The sequence below is a fragment of the Salarias fasciatus genome, chromosome 5, assembly GCF_902148845.1.
Source record: "Salarias fasciatus chromosome 5, fSalaFa1.1, whole genome shotgun sequence".
Lineage (NCBI taxonomy): Eukaryota > Metazoa > Chordata > Actinopteri > Blenniiformes > Blenniidae > Salarias > Salarias fasciatus.
The window spans coordinates 7,756,990-7,779,598 of record NC_043749.1 but is presented as its reverse complement, the minus strand read 5'-3'; the positions used below and the strand labels follow the sequence as shown (position 1 = coordinate 7,779,598).

The 22,609-nt window shown below is 40.2% G+C and overlaps 1 protein-coding gene across 3 annotated transcripts in view; it reads left to right on the top strand.

Moving 5' to 3' along the window:
- slc2a9l2 (solute carrier family 2 member 9, like 2) overlaps positions 1-22,609 on the top strand; it is a 132,821-nt gene that overhangs the window by 64,364 nt on the left and 45,848 nt on the right. For all 3 annotated transcript variants that reach the window (XM_030092455.1, XM_030092454.1, XM_030092456.1), the window contains 3 exons: positions 1,377-1,487; positions 11,279-11,380; positions 11,591-11,666. In XM_030092455.1, the coding sequence (XP_029948315.1) occupies positions 1,377-1,487; positions 11,279-11,380; positions 11,591-11,666 (289 nt within the window). The remainder of the gene's footprint in view (positions 1-1,376; positions 1,488-11,278; positions 11,381-11,590; positions 11,667-22,609) is intronic.

Here is a 22,609-nt window from a genome sequence, read left to right as displayed (position 1 = left end):
TGAAATGAGGGAAGGTCTCTGTGAGTCACTGGGTCCTCTGCACTTAGCTGACGGGATGATTTACCCTCCGCATGCTGCTCTGCAGTCCACCAAGTGGTAATGACTGCTGTCCAATTATATAGAGCTATCCTCTCTGTGTCAGTCCTGCAGGTACGAAAAGGGAAAAAAAAAAGAAAAAAAACTCCTGCAGTAGGAAAGTAATCGCTGCTCGCAGTGCTTTCTAAGCCAGACTGACAACAATGAAGTGATAAAGATGGACGACAGACCTTTTAAGTTTCGCGGGGAGCTTCGCTGAGTAAAAACCCAATCTGGAATTGACACGGTAACCTTTATACGACACAGGTTCGTCCTTAAAATGAACTAAAAATGTCAATTTGTGTTTGCCTGACGAAAAGTTCAATATTGAACCTTTAGAAAAATGTTAAACAGGTAAGAAAAAATTAAAACTCCATCCGTCTTCAATATTGCATTGTCCAGGTGAGGGTTGCGTGGCGCTGGTGCCAGCTGGCTGACAGCTGAGTTTCATTTCATCATTTTACCTAATCTGTCACTTTTAGACTTATGGGAGGAAATGAACCCAGAGTAAACTCCTGTATTCAAAGGGAGAACATGAAAAGTCCAGAACAGGAAGGCCCTCAAGTCTGAACTGACACTGAGGCAGGAGTACCAACCGCTACTCAGGAAAGACAGCTAGATAAATAATATCTTATGATCAAATCTTCGTATTTGAAATGCTGATGGACCTCACAGTACTTCGCAATAAATCACAAGACTCATATGATACATCATGAATATCAAAATTGCTTAATTTACATAAAATCTCCTCCTAGAAGACAGGAATGTGATTTAAATGTCTGCAGAGGTCTTCACGCTGATTGTCATATCATATTCATCTGCTCCCCCCGACCCTCTCTTCTCAGGGCCGTCGAATTATTCCTGTAAACACTAATAATTTCATAATACTCCACATTTGTGCTGCTGTGAAACTCTCCAGGCTGTGTTGATAACTTCAGCAAATATCCCGGCAGCTATTTCACAGTCTCATTGTTCCACCACGTCAAATGTGCAGATTTCTGACAGCTGCCTAAATGTTTTGACTGCTCATTGTTTTCTGAAATGGAGAATAATGCTTACAATGAGCCGAGAGGGAAAAGAGGTAAAAAAAAAGAAAAAAAAAGAAAAGAAAACACAGACGGGGAAAATCTTGATGGGTTTGAACATTAAAGAACGCTTTTTCAGTTTCTAGTGAAACGAACAAATACTGTATGATCTAAAAATTTCAGCTGTAAAGTTTCTGCTGCACTGTTTATGCATCCATAAAGCGTGAAAGGTAATAAAATTACAAATTTTTTTAATTTGATTTTATTTTCTCGTAGATCTGGTACTACACCAACAGGATCCTCCGTGAAGCGGGCTTTGCTGAGCACATCCTGCCGTACATCACGCTGAGCACGGGGGCCATCGAGACCCTGTCTGCCATCACCTCAGTGAGTTTCCTACATGCTGCCGTCCTCCAGAATTCAGTAACGGCGAGCTTTTCCTCATTTTATTGGGACATTTGACGTCCTGCCACATAAAAATGGGGGGAAAAAACCCCCCCAAAAAGTCTGTCTTGTCTGTAGAAATATCTTCCATTTACCAGTTAAATTATGTTGGTTTTCAATGTGTACGATACAAAAACACCACTGATTATTTTGTTTTAGTGGAACTGCAGCAGCGTTCAGCTGTAGCAGCTGTGGTATTTCTTGGTATATTTATAGGGAGATATAAGTCATATGATGTTATAGTCCAGAAAATACAGTCGCTTGTGATTATAGTTGTACTAGTGTGGACTTTCGTCACTGTTTTTGCTACTGTGGCTGAACTTGTTTCTGATCTGTGTATGTATAAAAACTCATTTCGATGTAAAGCTGCTTCTCCGTCCTACATGCAGTGTCTCCTGCTGGCCGTAGAGCTACTGTACCTCAAGCTTCTGTTTGTTAGTATTAAGTGACTATAACTCCTTTTTACTGGAGTAAACACATCAACTTGAAATACGTAACATTATTTGTTTAAATATCTGTCTTTTAAGAGCTGTGAGTACAGCTTCTTTCTACTAAGGTGTGTCAACAATCGCCAGATCTTTACAGCCGTGTACACATCAATGATTCAGTTCAGTTTTATTTCTGTAGCATTCGTTGAAAGTTCAACAGATTTAAAAAAAAAAAACCCAATAAGGAAAACCTCCTTTATAGCAACAAGTCACCTCTGCAGAACCAGGATCAGAGGTAGCAGCTTTCAGACACAGATAACACTTAAGAGGGCAGTAGGTATAAATCACGACCTTCCTGTTTTATATGGAGCTGGTTCCACATGAGAGGATCCTGATAGCTGAGAGCTCTGCCTCCCAATCTACTTTTAGAAACTTTAGAAACTTCAGTAAGCCAGCACTCTGAGAGCGAAGTGTTCTGCTGGGCTGATTTGAGACTATCGGCTCTTTACGATATGATGGAGACTAGTTATAAGTAGCCTAATATATGTTAAAAGAAGATTTAGATTTTTTTTTTTAGATATGATTCCAAATTTTAAGTCAGTGAAGCTAAACCAACATGGGAGAAACGTGGTGTTTCTTGTTGCATCTTGTCAGGCCTGTCGAGTTTTTAGAGAGTTATTGAGACATCCTTTTAATTCCTGAAGATGTTTTTAATGTTACAATCAAAGGATAGGAGATAGTCGCAAATAACCCCCAGAATGAACTCCTGCATTCCTCACAGTGTAACTAAGACTGAACACGGACGCACAGGCTTTTCTCAAAATATGTCCACAAATATGTATTTTTTTTTTTCCCCCTGAGTTGAGCAGCCTCATTTAAGCATACTGTCAATTTAACCTGCAGGTGTAGACTCCATCTCTGTTCTCTGAAAGACAGCTTGTGCATTAATTTATAATAAGCTTTGCATTCCCTTCAGTGGGTGTGCATTGATCTAGTTATGTTTTCACGAACTGCCTGAAAATGAGAGAGGATGTGCAGAGGGGAGTTGTGTCGTGACAGTTTACACTGTGTGGATATTGTACGCTGTTTAGTTGAAAAGCCTCCTCACCGGGAGCGTCCCACTGCTGCTTGTTAACAGGCGGGCAGACGCTCGGCTGGATGGCGCCGGGGTCAAACTGCGGTTCGATCCGTGGTGCTATCAACACGTCCAGCTGCTGCTGTTTCACGCAGTCAGTCTTTGACGTACGTCAGTAATTCTATTAAAAAAAGAGAGAAAGAAAGAAAAAAGTCAAGATACACACATACATAGTTGTGGACATTTCCCTTCAGCCACGTCAGTCTCCCAAAACCAACAATGGAGCCAAATGCTGACAGACTTTTCTACTCATTATAGAAATCATCAAGAAGAATGAGTAAATGTATTTTTTATTATGTGCAAATTTAGGGACAACCTTGACCTCCTCTCTTGTGATCTCTCCCCCCTACAGTGATCTACAGGGTAAAACATAGAAATATGCATTAGCCCTTATGATGGCTGCTCGGGGTGTTTGCCCACCAAATACTGCACACAATAAGTCAAAGATGTGAGATGCTTAAACACAGTGAGGCTCTGCTGACGTGGGAAAGTCAGACTGCAACATTACATTCCTGCTTGCGGAGCAAACGTGTCGTTTCAGGATGAAGCTGAGGGCACTTTGCACCCAACGGCCTTCATAAGGCTGTTTATTGGTTGGTCTGTTGGCAGCATGTTTCAATGTGCGCTGGAGCTTTTTGACTTTATGTGATGATTCACACAAAATTATATTGGTTCACAGCACACACCATGCTCAATAAGTGAATAACAACATAAAATCCACTTAGAAAATCATGTCAGACACTTTTCAGCTGGGTCTGTTTTCCTGCAGCTGATGATTCTGAGATTAGGTGATGAGACATATCATGGGCACATATATATTACTTTGCCACCGGATTTCTCTACTGGACTGACAGGAAGTGAGATTATTGGAGATTATATTTATACTATCCAGGCAGTGCAAATGAGTTTGAATGCTTAGGTGACGCGAAGGTGATTTATTTCAAATTGCTCTATTAATCTTCGTCATATCGCGGCTCCACGCACATGCCAAGTATTCCTCAGAGGTAGTGTGATACAGGACCATCATTATTGAATCTTTGGCACAGTTTCTTTCAGTCGAATGGAGTCGATGGGTTTCTGTATTCAATTTAAAGCCTTTTCAACAGTTGCTGAGGAAATATTGATCTGTGGCGCTATTGCAGTGTGTTATTGATCCAGATTAGGCTGGATGAGGTACATCTGTGCAATCTAGAATATCACCGCTCCCCCAGTAAACCTGTTAGCAACTGTGATTTTGAAAATGCTGTGGAGGATTTTTTTGTTGTTGTCGTTGGTGCTCCTTTCACATTTCTCTCTAAAAACTGTGGAGTTGAACTTAACAGTCCAGAGCTGTAAAATATGGGGTTCCTTACAAAATGTCAACTGCAAACTGGAGATCAGTGAAGAGGAGGAGAGAGGGAAGCTGGAAATCACTTCTGAGCAGCTTCTATTTAAAGTGTGGAAGCTTGTTTTGTCATTTCAGTAAATGGGACTTATTTAATTCACTAAAGTGAGACAGCAAAACAACAACAATTCCACCAGGAATCTACACTGGTGTGTTAAATAATCTAACTGATGTAACTCTTGTTATTTGGGAAGGGAACATTACTGATGCATTTACAGTTACAGTATGCACACACACACACACACGCACATGCAATTTAAATAAAACCAAGTCTTCTGCTTGATTATCTATAATTTTGACTTTAGGGAGACGAGAAAGAGGTTTGATGATTATAATAAGACTATTTCTTTTTTTTTCCTAGTCAAGCCTCATTGTCACATGACAGTAAGAACACAAGAACCAGCAGCACTGTGATTTGTCGATTTGTTGTTTTTTCAACTGCGTTCCTGGATACTTCTAAAATTAGTTAAGAACTTTGTAATTTCCAATTGGTCCAATCTGCCGTGCTTCCAGTGTTTTTAGAGTGTTTTTTGTGGTGGAGATACAAAGTTAATGAACCATAGAGAATTTCCCCGTGTAAAGCGATGATCCTAAAGGCTTATTTAGGTTTAAAGGGCCAATAATTTGATGGCATAATGACTCATTTGTGCGTATGCTTTACATTTTCTTTTTAACACAGGAATGTTTGAACTGACAATCACGCCTCCCTCAATCCTCCCCATTCCTTCCGTGTGCTAGCACCCTGTGTAGGCTGCTATCTATTTCCGTAATTCCTATTAGCAGATTAAAGCAGATCTTTGATCTGCAGCTTTCTAAAGACCACCCTCTGAGTGACTTAACAGCCAGGTGACTGACATCAAACAGCAGCATGTGCTCTCTCAATACCCGTTTTCCCTGCAGTATATCCCTGTCAGGCATCAGCAAGCCAAACACTTTAACGAAACGCCGCCTTTCTCGCAGTGCAGCTCACGCTCCGCTGCTGGCTGTTTTGCTGCGGTGCACAAAGTCAAGACTGAACAACATAACTATTCATTATCTGTACAGCAAATGTTAATTACCGCAAGTTGAGGTGGGAACATAAACGGTATAAAACTCCTTTCCACAGTTTATTCTGTTTATTTGCAATGTGGAACACTTGACATCTAAAAAGAATTATTTCTCTTTGAACTTCCAGAAGCGGCTACTATTCACGGTCTTCTCTCCATACTGAACACATGGCTTTGAAATGCTCTTTACTCATTTATTTGGCGAGTGCACAAAGGTGGAATATAATACTAATCCTTATATCTCATGGTATATGCCTATTAATGTGAGAGATGAAAGCACAACAGGTTACATTTGGCTGTAACCTGCAAATGTCTTTCAAGTACGCAGTGCTGCCAAAATACAATGACTCTTTAGTAGACCGTATTTATAGTTTTACATGTTCCAAATTATATCCCCTACAGAAACTGTAAATTATGACAATCTGTGAAGAAAGGATTATCTGTTCTCGCTCTACAATATGATGATGGTAACAGGTTTAAAGAATACCCAGAACACAGGCAGATCGTCAAGATACAGTCTCGTTATTGTGCCGATCAGTTCATGCATTGGTAGTTCGGGGGTCAGGGTCTTGCTTAAAGGGATACTTCAACATTTTGGCAAATTGGCCCATTTAGCGCAATTCCTTAGTAATTTCGAACAGCATACTTACTTTTTCTGTGAGGGCGAGCTCTTGTTTATTCAGAGGTGAGTCGGGGAAGGTTTTCGGGACGGACACAATGGAAGTGGATGGTATTTTTGCTTCCCCTCGTCAAACTCATCAAATACAAAATCCAACGATGCCAAAACACTTTGGTGGGACACGTTACAATCCGCACATTCACTACGCTGTAGAACACCAGCAAATAATAGTGTAGTGTTACGACACTGAAGCAAATACTGGGAACTACTTTTTCTTTTGAGATCACTACGCCCAGACGCCATGTTTAGTAAGTAGTTCCGTCTTAGCAATCTTTGCATAAACAACTCAATCTCGTAGTTTTGCATTAATATTTCACAGCGTAGTGAATGTGCGGATTATGTGCAGAAGTGCGCTAAATGGGCCAATTTGCCAAAATGTTGAAGTATCCCTTTAAGGACACTTCAACAGGTGAACTGACAGGGAAGAGATCCTGCAACCTTCTGACTGACCCACTCCTCCAGCCGAGCCGCCCACGGCTGCGTTTTGAATTCTTTCTGTGCATTTCCATTTACACTTTACCAAAAAAAAAAAAAAAAAAAAAAAGAAGCAGCTTCACTTTAAAGTAGCGCGGAATGAGTCAGTCTGCAGCAGAGAAACCAAGCGTTGGTCAGGGTGTCTCTCTCCTCTCAGTCTGCCCATATAAATATCTCCCGAGGGGCTATAATGCTCTTTCAGTGCAGTACTTGGCCACCCTCACCACCTGTTCTTTACTGTCCAGCTGGAAAGGCAGGCAGGGCAGCATTCGGGCAGGCCGCTCTCATGGGTTGAAAGATGGAAATTAATTAGAGGGGCATGAATGAGGCGAAGTGAGCTTTCTTCAGCTTCCTGAGGTAGTACATTTTTTTCTGGGCCTTGATACCCGATGGGAAATGTGAAGTAGAGGCGGGCGGAGGTGGAATTTGAAGCTCTCCTCTCTATCTTTTCACTGAGCCTTCAGTGGACTTCAATCTTCTGAAGTAGATAATTGTTGTCAGAACACCGTCTTTTCCTCATGTCAATGGGATTCACACGAGAATTCGTCTGCTTGAACATTTGAGCTGAATGTGCGGCAGAGTGATAGATTTTAGATTTTATGGGTTCCATGAAGTCAGTGTCTGTGTAAAAGGCAGACGGTAGTCGGCCAAGGTGACGGCGTGCAGGAAAATTACTGACAATTGATGCAATTATGTTCTGCAAAAGGGGGGAAAAAAAGGGAATTCTTTCATCTTGAAACATCAGTCTGGTGCACGTTCATTGAACTTCAAACCTCCTCTATTTTTCATCTTTTATCAGAGCTTTGCTGTTTTTGTCCTCCTTTCTTCTTAATTATCCCCGCTAATGTGGTGTGCAGCATGTGTATTAATTCTAAATTTGCTCAGTTTGCACGAGCTGTGCGGTAGAGAGAGGCACCTGGGAGTGGAATTGTTTTAGGGATAGTCTCTCTGCAGGAGGCACTTTTCAAACCTGAACGTTAAATCCTCTCAATTTTCTTGGGTCTACACCGCCTGTAAATAACACCTTCTTTATTAGATAGAGGCTCTATTTTATTTTCCTGGATGGTATTTATTTCCAATTTTATTAAAGTTGAGAGAATGTTTCCATCCACATGAAGACTGTGAGTAGAAAGAAGCTAATGACTGACAGTAAATTCTGAAATAAGCATGCTGAGAGGAGAAACTTCTTTTACAAGAGTGACTTCAACAAAACTGTATTTTTCTCACTTTGCATTTCTTTCATATCACCTGATAAACATGGGTTTGCTACAGGGCCCAAGCGCAATAAGAAAACGTCTTTTTGCAAAATTGCTTCAGTAAAACTTTCTTTGGTATTTCTTATCACAGTGAAGTTTTATTTATTACATTGGAGACCTCACAACCTGAATTAACATATTCTCTCAGAGTTACAATGCTTATGTAACCATTTTCAATACGATTTCCTCCACCTGCAGCAAACTTTTATCTCCTCATGTCAGTGCACATCTGTTTATTATACCGGGATCCACACTGACGTCGAATACATCCCATTAGATTTATATACGCCCTGAAGCGTCCGCTTCTTTCGGTTTTATTGTGTTCCTGATTGGATACAATTTAAATCATTTAATCTGTTGTCTGTCATCTGGTTTTTCGTTGATTCTCTTCTGAACACACCACCTTGCCTCTTTTGTGAAGCATGTAATGAAGAACGAACAGACATAATAAAATGCAAAATGCTCTCCTCTGACCTCTCGCCCTCCCCTCTTGCGCCCTACTGGGCAATCGCCCTTTCACTGCGGCGGACTTGTCACTATACGGCTGGATAGCAAACGAGAACTGTGGATTTCATGCCACTCTGCATTAACTCACAGACGTCCGGCTGTGTCGTCACCGTTTGCAGCCCGTTGGAAAACTCAAGTCCGAGCACAAAACAAATGACCCAGAACAAGGAAATCCTGGAGCAGACGCACACACCCACCCAGATGGCAAGGGACCTTTTTCAAAGTGGCATTTATCTAGCAAATGCATCGACTTCCACCTCAAGGAAAATGTTTATGTACAGACAGAAATTTTACCTCGGTGGTTTTTGTAGCACCACTTTATTCATGCTGCATGAATGTGATCAGCCTCCTCTGAACCACGAAAGTAAACAGCCATCACAAATCTTTGATGTAGTTTGTTGATCATATTGTAAAAATAGTCACGATATCATTCCCACGGTGGGTTCTTGCGATGAATTCCTTTCGTGGCGCAGAGATCGCATCACATCTGAAGTGCCGGTGGCGCCTTGCGCCGTGGCGATTTGTCTGTAACGGCTCATCTGCTTCCTGATGTGATGTGTAGTGACCACACATTTTAATCCTGCCAACCGTGAGGGCTGGAGTTACCAGTCTGACCTCTGTCGGGTCTGCCAAGAAGTGGGATATCGGGCCATTGGTGGCTGCTGCGTTTGAGAGGCCATTTAATCCAGGAATCAATTGTTCGCCTTGCACAAAATGGTCCAGGCCTGTGAAACACGTCGTCATGTTTTGTATTCGCAAGTCATTAAGGTGGTTTTGTTTCTGTCAGACACTGGTGTGACTTACTCATCAGCGCTGTTACAGATATATGTAGTCATTAGCCGAAGATCTCAGCACTGTAACCAGAGATCTGTCAGCCTGTCAGAACTGAAAATGTGGCAAGCTGCCAAAACAACAATGAATATATAACACGGATGAAAGCACCAAGTCCAAATGTTCAAGCTGCTTTGCATGCAAAGAAGAGCGAAGCTGTCATTCAGACAACTCCATCTTTCATACATTATATGATGATACATTACTTTTTCAAAAAAAAACGGGCAAACTTCTGGTGTCAGTATTTATGTAATCACTCACACACACCCTCCCGGTTCACTGGTGCTCGGTGACTCTGTTGGTGTGTGGCTGCAGCGCGGGCCGTGTCTCGGAGAGAAATGTCTGGTGTCCGCTGAGACGGCTGCGATATGCATACTTATACACTTACTGAAAGTCGCTGGCACCAATCCAGATCTGAGGCCGATGCATTCTTTTGTCTGCCCACAAGAAATAGCTCAAAAGAAGAAAATAAAGCCTTTGAAAAGGAGGATTTTTTTTTTCTTTCAAATATGACTTCCTTGTCAGCGCCTACCCCCACGCCAGCAGCAAGAGTGCATGTTATTCTCTGCGCTCCATCTCTACTCTCGGTACAGAAATACATACTGTACAAATACCAGTGACCTTTTTTACCGCAGCCTCATGAAATCCCTCTGCTTATGCATGGGGATAGGAGTGCCATGAATACTTTAATTCTCCCAGGTCATCTGTGGAGGGAGGTCTGTCTGGTGCTTTGCTTATGCCTCCATGTCATGCCCAGTGCTTCATCCATAATCCAGACACCCAGGTGAGGGGCAATAAGTGGCTGCAGAGTTGCTGATGAGCTGTGTGACATGCAGTGTTGTGCTCAAGAGTAGATCTTCTGTATGCCACCGTGCATTGTTACAGGTTATGTGCGGGGCAGCTGCAAATACCTGTTGTTATTGACTGCACACAGGTTATTTTGGGGGGGGAGGTGAAGAAGTGATGCCCTTTCCTCTGTTTGGAAAATAAACAAAATCCACCTTGTCTGTGCCAGCCACAACATTAGCCCTGGCAATCATGAATTGATTTTCTTTCCTTCAGTACTTAAGGAGGTTGAAATTGTTTTACGAAAGAGCTGAACCGAGTGCATTGATTCGCCTTTTTTTGCCCTCGGTCTTTCTCACAAACACGATGTGCTCATGAGTAAGCTGCTCAACCTCTCGATCCACGCCCCGAATCCAAGCACCTTGAACCTGTTTAAAAAAAAAAAAAAAACCCACACAATTCTGAACCTCTGTGTGTGTACTTTCCTGCTAAAATCAGTCAAAATGACTGCTGTGAAAAACTGCTAAAAAATGAAAAGCCTCCCTCACCTCATAGAAGATCAGGATTTGAAGCTTTCTGTGTTGAGTTTTAATGGTCTGCGTATGCCTACATTGGTTCATGTGAAAGTCCAAAACGTGTTCATGTTCACAATAAGTTCTTTAGTTCACACCATCAACATCTCATCTTACAGTATCGTCTATCTGAAAGTTTTTGGAGGCAAGTTTACGAAGGACCACTGGCAGATAAGCTGTATCAGATTTCATGACTTTGTAAAAAGCTCCTCATGAAAGAGCTGGTATACAAAACAGCTCATTAGTATCACCTCTTCACTTTAATCAGAGAAGAGTTGTAGAGGAACACTATCCAGGGAAGGGTGGAAAATAAAATGAAACCTAAAGATAAACATGTACATAGTGACCAGTATGATGAAAACTAGCAATATTGAAACTGAATGTTTGTTTATTCAGTGTTTTTTTTTTTTTTTTTTGCTATTGCTTTGGTCTCCTCTGCCTACATTTGGATAGATGTCACATCTACTACATTTATATTCAATCTACTGCTGAGCAAAGTGACAGGCAGGGCGATTTATCTAATTTACTCATTGACCAAATGATGCTGTCGTCCCCAGAGCCAAGATGATTGATTAAATCTTTAATCACAATGCCTCGGGAAGTTTTTCAACAAGATGTCGTTTTTGTTTCCTCTAGGGTTTGGTGATAGAACGAATTGGGAGGAAGCCTCTCCTCATATTTGGTTTCGGCGCCATGGCTGTGTTCTTCAGTTTGCTCACGGTCTTCCTGAATTTACAGGTAAGCCATGCTCTCTTTTCCAGGGTAGAAATATCACACACTCAGGCATTGGTGCTGTCCGTAATGGGCCAGTGGTCTGCTGCATGTTGTGGTAAGGGATCAGTAAATGTGGATGAGTGGAACTTTCACAAGGTTGAAAAAAAAAATAGAAAGTATTAGCATAACTTAAATGTAAAAATAACTGGCCCATTATCCCCTGTGTTTTCACAGGAAAGTGTGTCATGGATGCCCTACCTCAGTTACATCTGTATACTGTGTGTGATCGCCTCCTTCTGCTCTGGACCAGGTAAAGCTGCTCACATACTGTAAAACTCCATATCATCATATGTTCTTCTTTCTTCGTTTTGTGTGTGTCTATCCGTACAATGTCTACCTTTGGCAGAAACAACATTTCAAAACGGTGAGATTCTCTTAAACCGTCCAGTTGTTGACAGGTGGGCTAATACCGCATGTTTCCGTTATCATTAGTCAGTGTGACTTTTATCAGCTCCTGTCAAGAATAATGAGCCAACTAGTGTGTTGGTAATCACCGCAGTGGACGGTATTGACACCTATTAGCATACGCAGCAAGGCTCTCACATTAGGTGCTACATCTTGCTTGGCAGTGTAAATGTAAAGTGGACAGCGGTGTGTGTGCACAGGGGGGCTTTGTGGGAGGCTGACTTTGAGATTCAAGGTGAGGCTCTTGCTGTCATTACTCACACACACACACGCGCACACACACACACACACACACACACACACACACACACACACACACACACGTCCTTTTTGAATAATAATGTGTCTGGGGAGTGCTCACCCAGCGGAGTGTGTCAGGACCATCAGAGTGAAATGATGCCAGTGGAGTGGGAGAAAGCTGGGAAAAAAAATTCAGGCTGGATATTTGAAGGTGTTGTCAGGTGTTCAGCTGCAGCTGATTGTTGATTTCCTACAAACAAGCAAAGCAGGCGAGCAGACGGATGTTGGAGGACAGGATGATTTATGGCCTTTTGAAGCAAATGAAATCCCTCATTGTTTTAGAATAGTGAGTGACTCAAAGGAGACGTGGGGAAAATCCACAGAAGAGATGGATCCAGAAGCAAATTGAGCTTTTGAGTGGATAATTGAGGGCGACCATTTTTATCAAGTCAATTCACCATGGAAACAGTGGCCCAGATATTCCATGGCTCTACAAAAATGGGAATGTTATGGTTTACTATTAAAAGAAAAGTGAACTCTTTGATATGATGAGAAAAGACAGAGTTACTGCATGTTTGTCTTTTCTCCATCTTTGAATCTTTCTTTTTCTCTGTTCATCGCTCTGATTATTTCCTTTTGTTGAATCCATCCATATCTATCTCCGTAGCTCTCAGGTCTAAGAATGTTCTCATTCAACTCTCCGTGGGTTTTATATTAGTACACTGTACTCATACCTGGCTGCAATTCCACTGAGTGGCTTTGCGCTGTAACTTCTCAGTCTGAAAGCAAATGTAAATTTCAATGTCACAAACAAAGGAATGACTTCCAAGCAAGGCTAACATGTTGCTGCTCCTTTGGGGGAAGGAGCAACATCAGACGACTATGTTTTCAGCTACACTTACTGATTAATAAATCCTGTTGTGCTTTGAGCTGTAAGCCAAGTCCTGTTTACTTTCAGCTTCCTGTCTGTGTAGTGAGGTGGAACAAGATAGCTTCAGGCTAGCAAGTGGGGGAAAAAAAAACTATGACTACTTAAATCCATGCAGCTTGAATATCTCTTTAGGGTATGAAGATGTGTCTCGAGGCAATCCAACAATGATCTGCCAGCATCTGCAGGTGAAAATAAACATTTACAAGCATATATCTTTATTTAGCTGCGAACATGAACTCATTGGCAACCACATGCTGTATGTTACATATACGTACACAAGTTCAACAACTCTTAATAACACTGCATACACAACACACTCGTTTCCTCTTTTCATAGTTTGAAAAAGGCTCTAAACTCTTACCTTGATTAACTGAAAATGCAACTTTCACTTTTTTTGTAGTAGTAGTAGCCACTTTTTTTCTTAGAGTTAGTTAAGGATGCATTAATACCATAACTATAATGTCCCTCCTCTGTAAAACACCAGAATGAATTTCTAAACAGACACGTCTCCAAATGGTTTGTCTCTCACTCCTTGTTACTGACTGGGACCTATCCTTCTTCTCCAGACTGTTTATTTGATTTCCACTCAGATTTGTTGCCTGCTGATTCCTGATTTGTCAACCTGTTGCTGCTATCTAATGGTGCAGTTGGTTTTTCAGTTTGTCTGATCTTCCCTATCCCCACTTGCCTTTTTATTGCCATAATTATTCAGCCTTTCATTGCACTGTTTATTTTTGTCCAAAGCCTGCGCTCGGATCGTGTTGCCAGGACATCAAAGCACCAAATCGGGCAGTGCAGAGGATAATGTGCTCAAATTCAAATTTTAAGTTGAACTGTTAGTGTATCAGAACAAAGATTGTGTTCTCTGTGAAGAGTCGTATTTTCAGTATAAAGAGAAGCGAGAGCAACCGCAAGTTTCTACTCAAAGAATCTCACTTATTATGAGAAACTGTCTTGAAATCTTCAACTGCTGCTACTCAAATGTGTCTTATATATCCTTTTTACATAGAGCCTCAGGAAAATATTGCATTTATGTTGATAATTCATTTACTGCTCTCTCACCCAGACGTCTCTGTGACTCTCTGAAACAAATAAGAGGTGCAGTATCTTTATCTTCTTGTTCATTGGGTGTCAGCAGAAGAAAACATTCCCATCAGGAATGGCAGAATGCTGCTGTTGCTTAAGCCGTGTGAAGGTTAAAGGTACAACAATCTGTGTCTTGAGAGGTCGTGAGACCCTCAGCATCAATCACTGTCGTTGGTTTTGGTTGTTCGAGGAAGAATGGTCTCTCCTCTCTCTATTCCTGAGCTCTCACTTGTGGAAGAACACATTTTTTTCTACATTAAGCTTTTGGACTTTTAATTAATAGAGTATTTCAGTTTTTTTCCCTATAGAACAGTGGGAGGACTACAGAAAGATATGGTAATAATTTTATAGGATGTGTTGAATAATAAAAGTGCCATACTGCATTTCATTGTCTTTGATATGGGAATTAGTTAATCTTTAATTTTGTGATGTGCCAGATATTTATGATGAAACAGAATTGGAAAAGAAGATATTCTGAAATGTATCCATGTAATTGTGCCATACTGTCCTCCTCCTGAACATAATTCTGAATGAACTTTATGACAGCAGTGATACATTTATTTGGAGGTAAAAATGAAAGTTTATATGTAATACATATGACATTCAAGTAGTTTGTTCAGTAGCAATTTTGCATATGTAGAATTACAGGTGAATAATTTTCATGTTGCATTTAAATACTGGAAAATAATGACAGTAAATGATTTTCTTTCTAAAATCGGTAAAGTGCGCATTTACATTACTCCACAACAGTAATTTACTTAAAATCGGTATAATTGGTTCAGACTTACATAACAACAGTTATGCTGTGTTAAGACCATCAGTGTAACTGAACATATCAAACTGCTAACCCCAGCCCTCTACACTGACTGTACTAGATGATTTAATCAAATGTACCACCTTTTTTTTTTAACTTTGACATTGTGCTTTTTATCTTCAATTATGACAATCGCATTTCTATAATGATTTGATACTTAAATTTCATGTGAGAGAAGTTTTCCAAGCACATCTTTGTATTTTTTTTTTTTTTATCTTTTTTTTTTTGAATACTTTATTTATTCATTTTCATAACATCACAACACATAAGAAATAGTCCCTTGAATTACCCCCTCCAACCCACCCCCTCCCCCAAAGCAGGTTAACAAAAGAAAACAAATGATAATAACAGTTAAAAAAAAAAAAAAAAAAAGGGTAATAAAATAAAATAATAATAAAAAGCTGTACAAACAATTTCTGCGGTCATCCGAATATGATCAGATTGTAATAAAAAAGGATAAACAAGTGAATATATAAACATATTCAAAACACTGAGGCGTCATGAGGAAGTCTGTCGATCTGTGATATGATCAAGAAATGGTTGCCATATCTGATAGAATCTGTCTGATTTCCCTGATAGCTCAAATCTAATTCTCTCCATGTGTAAAGTATTTGAATGCTCTACTAGCCAGACATCAAAACTTGGGGATGTGTCTTTCTTCCAATTTTGTAAAATAATTTTCTTAGCCGTTACCATCCCATGCTGTATTGATATAACCTTCCAGTGGCTCAGAGCCTCGAGTTGGTGAGACCAGCCAAGAATGGCTGTCTCTGGGTCTGGGGTGAGATCGTCTCCATAAACCTCAGAATAAAAACGAAAAACTTCACTCCAAAATCGTCTAAGTTTAATGCAAAACCAAAACATATGTGCCAGTGTGCCGTCAGAGTGTTTACATTTTACACATAATGGGGAAGTAGATGGAGAGAATAAATGCAGTTTAACTTGAGAATAATGTAGTCTATGTATGACCTTGTATTGAATTAGCTGGTGTCTTGCATTAATTGAACATGTGTGTATACTGTGAAGGGCTTTACACCACGCATCTTCAGAGATTGTGGTACCTATTTCCCTCTCCCAACGCACTCTCAGGTGTTGTGAACTTGGAGCGGTTTGAGCTGCAAAGGCATTTACAAACAATGATATCAGCTTTGTGGTCTCAGGTGCCTTTACTAAAAGAGAGTAGATTTTGTCTGGCGGGTTGTAGGTTTCAAACGATGAAATGTTAGCTCTAACATAGTTCCTAACTTGCAGATACCTGAAAAGATGAGATGGATGTAGGTCAAATTTGGCATTAAGTTGGTTGAATGAAGCAAAAACATTATCAATATACAAATCTTTCACTGTAACCAGGCCCTTCTCTTTCCAGGTACTGAAAACAAAATCTGAATGAGGAGGATGGAATGCATGATTTTGACAGATGGGTGCAAAAATAGAGGTGTTTGTTAAATTAAATGTTTTCTTGATTTGATACCACACCTTTAATGAATGCTTAACTATAGGTCCAGTCCCTTTAAATGGTGCAGGGCTTCTCTTAGTTGTATTGAGTAGTGCTGGGAGAGAGGTGCCAGTGATGTCCTGCTCTATAGCCAGCCATGAGGGGGTAGTCTCGTTGGGGCCTGAAGAATATGCCTGTTGCCAATACACAAGGACTCGTGCATTAGATGCCCAATAATAATGTTGAAATAGAGGGAGCGCTAGTCCACCCAGTTCTTTTGGCTTACAAAGGTGCTTTTTGCTTATTCGGTGTGGTTTATACCCCCAAATGAAAGGCATGATGACTGAATCCAATGTTTTAAAAAAAGATTTAGAAAGAAAAATGGGCACGTTCTGGAATAGGTACAAAAATCTGGGTAAGATCACCATTTTTATAGAATTGACTCTGCCGATCATTGACATGGGAAATGTGCGCCAGAGCTCAATATCGTTTTTAAGTTTGTCAATCAAAACTTTATAGTTGAGTATGTAGAGCTGATCAAATTGCTTAGAGACTGTAATGCCAAGATAATGAATTTTAGAAGTCACTTTTACTGGTAAATTCCTAAGAAAATCAGGGTCTAAATCTTCACATAGAGGCATGAATTCACATTTTTGCCTGTTTATAGTATAACCAGATAATTTCCCAAAATTTCTAATTTGATCTAATAATGGTGGAATAGATTTTTCAGGTTGGGATAAAAATAAAATTACGTCGTCTGCATATAAAGCTATATAATGATTTATTTTGCCCAGGTGTCTTTTTGAAAATAAATGATGATGAAATCTGAATAACTGGAGTATATAATTAATACTGATTATATTAAATGCCCTTGGAAAACTGAATTTAATGTTAATTTGATGAAGACAAATAACAATATTAAAATAAACATATTTTTAGATTTAGATTTTTCTTAAAAAAAAAAAAAAGGAAGCCAAATTTTTAATTTCAGAGTGATTTGAAAGATCATCAGGTGAATTCCACAATTTTTCAGATCATTTTGTCCATTCTGCAGGTGAAGTCGCTTTGAAGGATTCCTTAATATGCTATAAATAATTCAGCAGAAGAGGGGATACACAGATCCGAGAAAACATCCCCCCATGGCAACCTGCCCCTTGTGTATTGCAAAAAATAAATAAATAAATAAATAAATAAATGGAGCAAACAGAAAGAAAGCAGAGGACTTGAGTGCTGAGAGGTATCTTCCCCCCCTTCGGCATCTAAGGCGCACAGTATATATGATTGAGAGAACGTTGGGGGGAGGGGGCAACAGAAAATAACCTTGGAGCTGACATATCATAGTTACAACTGGCGCACTTACCACGCATAAACAAATACACAAAAAAAAAAAAAAAAACAGACAAAAAAAAACCAAGGCAAATACTGAAGTTCAAAAGTTTCACATTTTGGGATTTTGGTGAACTGTGGCTGACAACAGACAAGCATATGAACGTGCGTGTGAGGTTTACCCACTGGGGCAATAAGGTCCGGACCACATCGCCCGTGTGCTGCCACAGACGCTCCCCCCATGCCGAGGGATTTGATGTTCCCTGGTTTTATCCGGGCCTTTGGTGTATGCTTAAAAATAGGGTTAATAGGCAAGACGACTGTTTTGTTCCATTTTATAGACTGTTCTGAGGTCTATAAAATCTATTGTTTCAGAATGAAAGGTCTGTGCAGTTTGCAAGAAGAGTAGCACGTCATCTGCATAAAGGCTTTTTTATTGAGTTCCATTTGCCGTTTGTATACTTTTTATGTTTTTGTTCTGTCCAACGGCTGCGAATAGAGGGGACGTCCCTGCCTGGTGCCTTCTTTGAAGCTTGAGGTTGAAGAAGTCTGCTCATTTGATGAGACACTTCTTTGGCCTGCAGATGAGTAACAAGCCTAGCATCTCTAGATTAAATAATGTAGATGAATTCAAACATGTAGCATGTAGATACTCTTAAGTTTAATTGAAACCAAAGTAACTTGATGTTTTATGCAATTCCTGCACACATTTTCCCTGCATCTTTTCCTGGTCTGGTAGTCCAGGCCCATGAACACCACACACAGGATATTTAATTGGCAGAAGGAGTTGCTGGATCTCAGGGTTATAAATGTTGAGCAAACTGCTCACAAGCTGATAGATTTTCAGATTTGAGTCTGGTGATTGGCACATGGAGCTGCTGCCTGCTGAAGCAACTCTATCCCAGTGTCAAACACCAGAGAACCTGAGAAGCATCCTCACACATTTGCAGTAAATCTAGTCAAGGTTAATTGCTTCTTCTTTTCGCTTCAGGCTGTTTCTCAGGATCACTGTATGCTCCTCAAGCTGTCGCCACAGTGACAGCTGAACAGACGCCGCAAAGGTCTTGCTCTGCAAATTTTCGGTTTCAGGTCATAAACATACGGAGTAGTTTTCGACACAAAGTAAATGAAACAAATAGGTCTTCGAAAGCATTTTAAATAAACAAAGAAATCAAAGCAGTTTTTAAGATTTTCTGATTTGATGTTGTTAGTTTGTGCCCCTTCATGGGATAACAATGTTATGTCATTTCATGGAAATTACTGATTTCCTCCCGGTGTCACTTTACTGCTCGTTGCCCTCTTGTCATGTTGCAAACCTGTGTAACACTGCTGTATACATACAGAAACTAACAAGATTCCCTACAACACACTAACAAGACCAGGCAGCGCAGCATCACAACACTGCTGCATTAGTGGATTCTGCACTGAGACGAGATGACAGCCGGGGCTATACACATTATTCCAGCTGGAGACGACCATGTGGAAGGAATCACACAGACAGAAAGTCAATAAGAAAAAGTTTTTGAAAAATATATTGCACAGAACCTTGGCAGGAATACATTCTTTATCTTGATGGAAAGCGAGTAACGCCAACACTCGGGAGGTTGCCCCTGTTTTCTATTCCCTCAGATCAGGAAGTGCACTGAAACTGGAGTTTGTCTATCTCACTTCTGTTTTCTATAATGTGCTATTTAGTATAAATTGCTTTAATTTAAACAATGGTCAAAAAGTGATGCTTAACAAATGTTGCATAATATACACAGTTGGTGTGAATTAATTATTTGATAGAGTGAGATAATTTCTGGATGTGCTTCATTGCATAAACTTTAATTAGGGACTTTAAATATGATGACTATGAGGGACAGATGTGAATTCACTATGATTACCCTGTAAATATTCCATCTCTTTTCCCCCTCGTGTCGTATAAAGATATGGTGTGGATGTGGAACAGATGCAGGTAAAATACTCCTGTAAAGCATTTATGAAAGCCACTCCACAACATGATTAATGAATGAATCACATTAACATTTCAACCTTTGTGAATCTTTGGGGGAATGTTTTTCCAGGTCTTTACGCAGGAATTCACTTGTGGTAAACAAAACAACTGAGGTTGCGGTACTAATAAATTGTTTAAAAAACATAGGCTTGTTATACTAAAACCTTACATTGCACATTGGGGAGCATCAGTGGAAATGTTATGGAAAGAATCAACTTAAAATCTGAGTCTTGTTTATTAGACTTGTCCTTGTAGTCTTTTGTAGAATCAATTTTAATTGTTTCTTATGTAAGAGGCGAGTGATGTACTTCTATTGGCATTTGTCAATTTCTAGCATAATTTCCAAACAATACTTTTATATTCAACCCATTCTTCACGGTTATGTTGTGACTTCACAAAGAAAGCAAGAATGTATATGAAATACAAACAGGACTGCATTCAGATTCAGACCTGGGTGCTCTTCAGTCCAATACTTCCTTTTTTTTTTTTTTTTTTTTTTCTCTCTCTCAGCCCACTTTTTGGTCTGGACTGATCTAAGAAAGAAGTGCCAAATGTTTGTAGTGAGACTGAACCAATGTCATGAAAACCCGAAGCCACATGCTGGTTCATGTGTCCTTTGCTGTGTTGTCATGAGCTACACAGGTTGTCGGCCGTCTTCCAGTCCCGAGGTGGAGTCATGACCCATCTCACCCCATCCATATGTTGGAGTGTCTTTGATCAAGACTCCTGAACTCCCTCAGCTACCAATTACGGTTGAGCACCTTGAATTGTAGCCATTTGTGTGTGTGCGTGCGTGCGTGCATGCGTGTAGCAATGAGTAAAATCCATTTACCGTTTTTACCATACCAAGAAAACCATAACTTATCAGAAACTTAAACAAATTTGGTACTGAATAATGCTGTAAACTAAACATAGACTGAACTGCAACATTTAGTCATCCGTTTACTTTATTTATGCACTACAATCAGATGGGGCAAATTACAGTGGATGTATTGAGCTGGGATTGGTTATAAGAATTAACGACATTTGACCCATGAGTGCTGATGAGTCAAATCACAAGGGTCAACTAAGCAAATAGCAGAACATATCCAACTCACATAGCTTTTTCTTTACCCAAGTAAAGTGTTTTAGTTGACAGTGTGTGAAATGTTACTGCCAAGACAGTGAAGTTATGAGCAGCACTTAAAAGCATTCTTTTCCTTCAGAAAACTAGAGTAATTATCTTGACTGTAGTTTGCAGAAAAGTCGAAGATTTAAGTGGCTAACACTCATAGCGCAGGCGTAGTACCAGCAGGACTCTAGAGAAACGGTTGTGTGAAGTGCCTGCATTAAGCTCATTTATTTGAGCTGTGTGGGCATCATTTCATTACAACTGTTCACCTGCTGTGTCAACAGTGCACAATCTACCGAGTCATGTAACGTGAACAGTACATGCACTAAAAAGTCCTGGGGCCTCGCCTATGAAACTCTGCGGGAAAATCTGACAATGATTGTGCGTGGGAACGCAACGCAAACTTCTGTCCGCAAAAAAAATTCAGGAGCCAAAAAAAAAGCACAGCTGTTCGCAATTTCCAAGTCACAGTTTCAAATCCTGCGGAGAACGTGACAGTGGCCGACCCCACCCACAATCCCGCCCCAACTCCACCCCTTGGCACCATATATGGGTCTGCAAATGAACTCATGAATGAAATTTGGGTATATTAGAGGGTGCCGCGCACGTGAAGTGTCGAAAAATTAAGATTTTAATCACATTCGGGCGGGTTGCGGTTGAAGCACTCAAATAAAAAAAAAAGCAACATTTTTAATCTTATTCCAAACATAAAAAAATGAATGAAAACGATCGAAAAACACTTTTTGATCAGCCAAACGAGCAAAATTGTGCATAATCATGGCATTTACAATTTAATCGCCAATCAGCAGAGGACAACGCAGCTTTTCCTTTTCAAGGGCGATCAGCGTCTCGCTGCAGGCAGAACACAAGTGTCGGCCGGCAGGTGAGACGCACCGCATGCAGGTGGATCTGCCGCTGTGTGGAGGGTGGAGGTGATGCTGCCCGCCCCTTATTGGTGAGGTGGAGAGCCGGTCTTCTGTCCTTTTTGGAGGACACAGCGGTGGAGGGACAGACGGAGACACGTTGAGTGGGAGCAGGTGACCACAACGTGGTCAGTGCCATCGGGTGCACTACTGCTGAACTGAAAAAATGTGGTCCGACTTGAAGGTGAGTTGTCATAATTCATAGTGTCTCAACATTGCAGAAACACCTTAAAACAAACAAACAAAAAAACTTAACATAAAAATGTAGTGGAAATTGGTTGCACAATATGATTGTGCGTCCAGGCATTATCAAAATTGTTTTGCCTCTTGAGTCAACAGGGTTTTAATGCGCTGGAGCACATAGAGGCTTCGGGGTTCGGACGTCAGATATGGCCATGGCAAAATAGCAAACATTTTTTGTGTCAATTTGCCATTTAATTGACAACAATTTAAAGTGTGTATCATGAGAAAAATTATGTCATTACAAGTGACAGTCGGTATTTGTAAGTGCAGAGACAAAGACATTGTACATGTTTTTACTACGTGATGTGTTTGATTGCTCCCTTTGAACTATTTATTTTGTGTTTATTTTAGCAGATGTAGAAAGGTGGGGGTACAGGATGAAAACATTCCGAAGCGCACGGAACGTGATTTCCTCGAAGTGTCTCCCCTCATGTGCAATCATCACCACTCACTGTTGTCTCAAATGTATATTTAAATTATATCGAACTTATGTCTGTTATTTATTTCATTATATCTGTCTTGGATCTTGGTGTAAATTATGTTTGATTTATATCTGTCAGCTTCTATCTATTATTTAATTATATGTGTCATCGATTTGTATTTCCGTTATATTTAATTTAACTTGAATAATTAGTTGTGTCGTCAGTATATTCCTGTTATGCAATTACATCTAATTTTACATT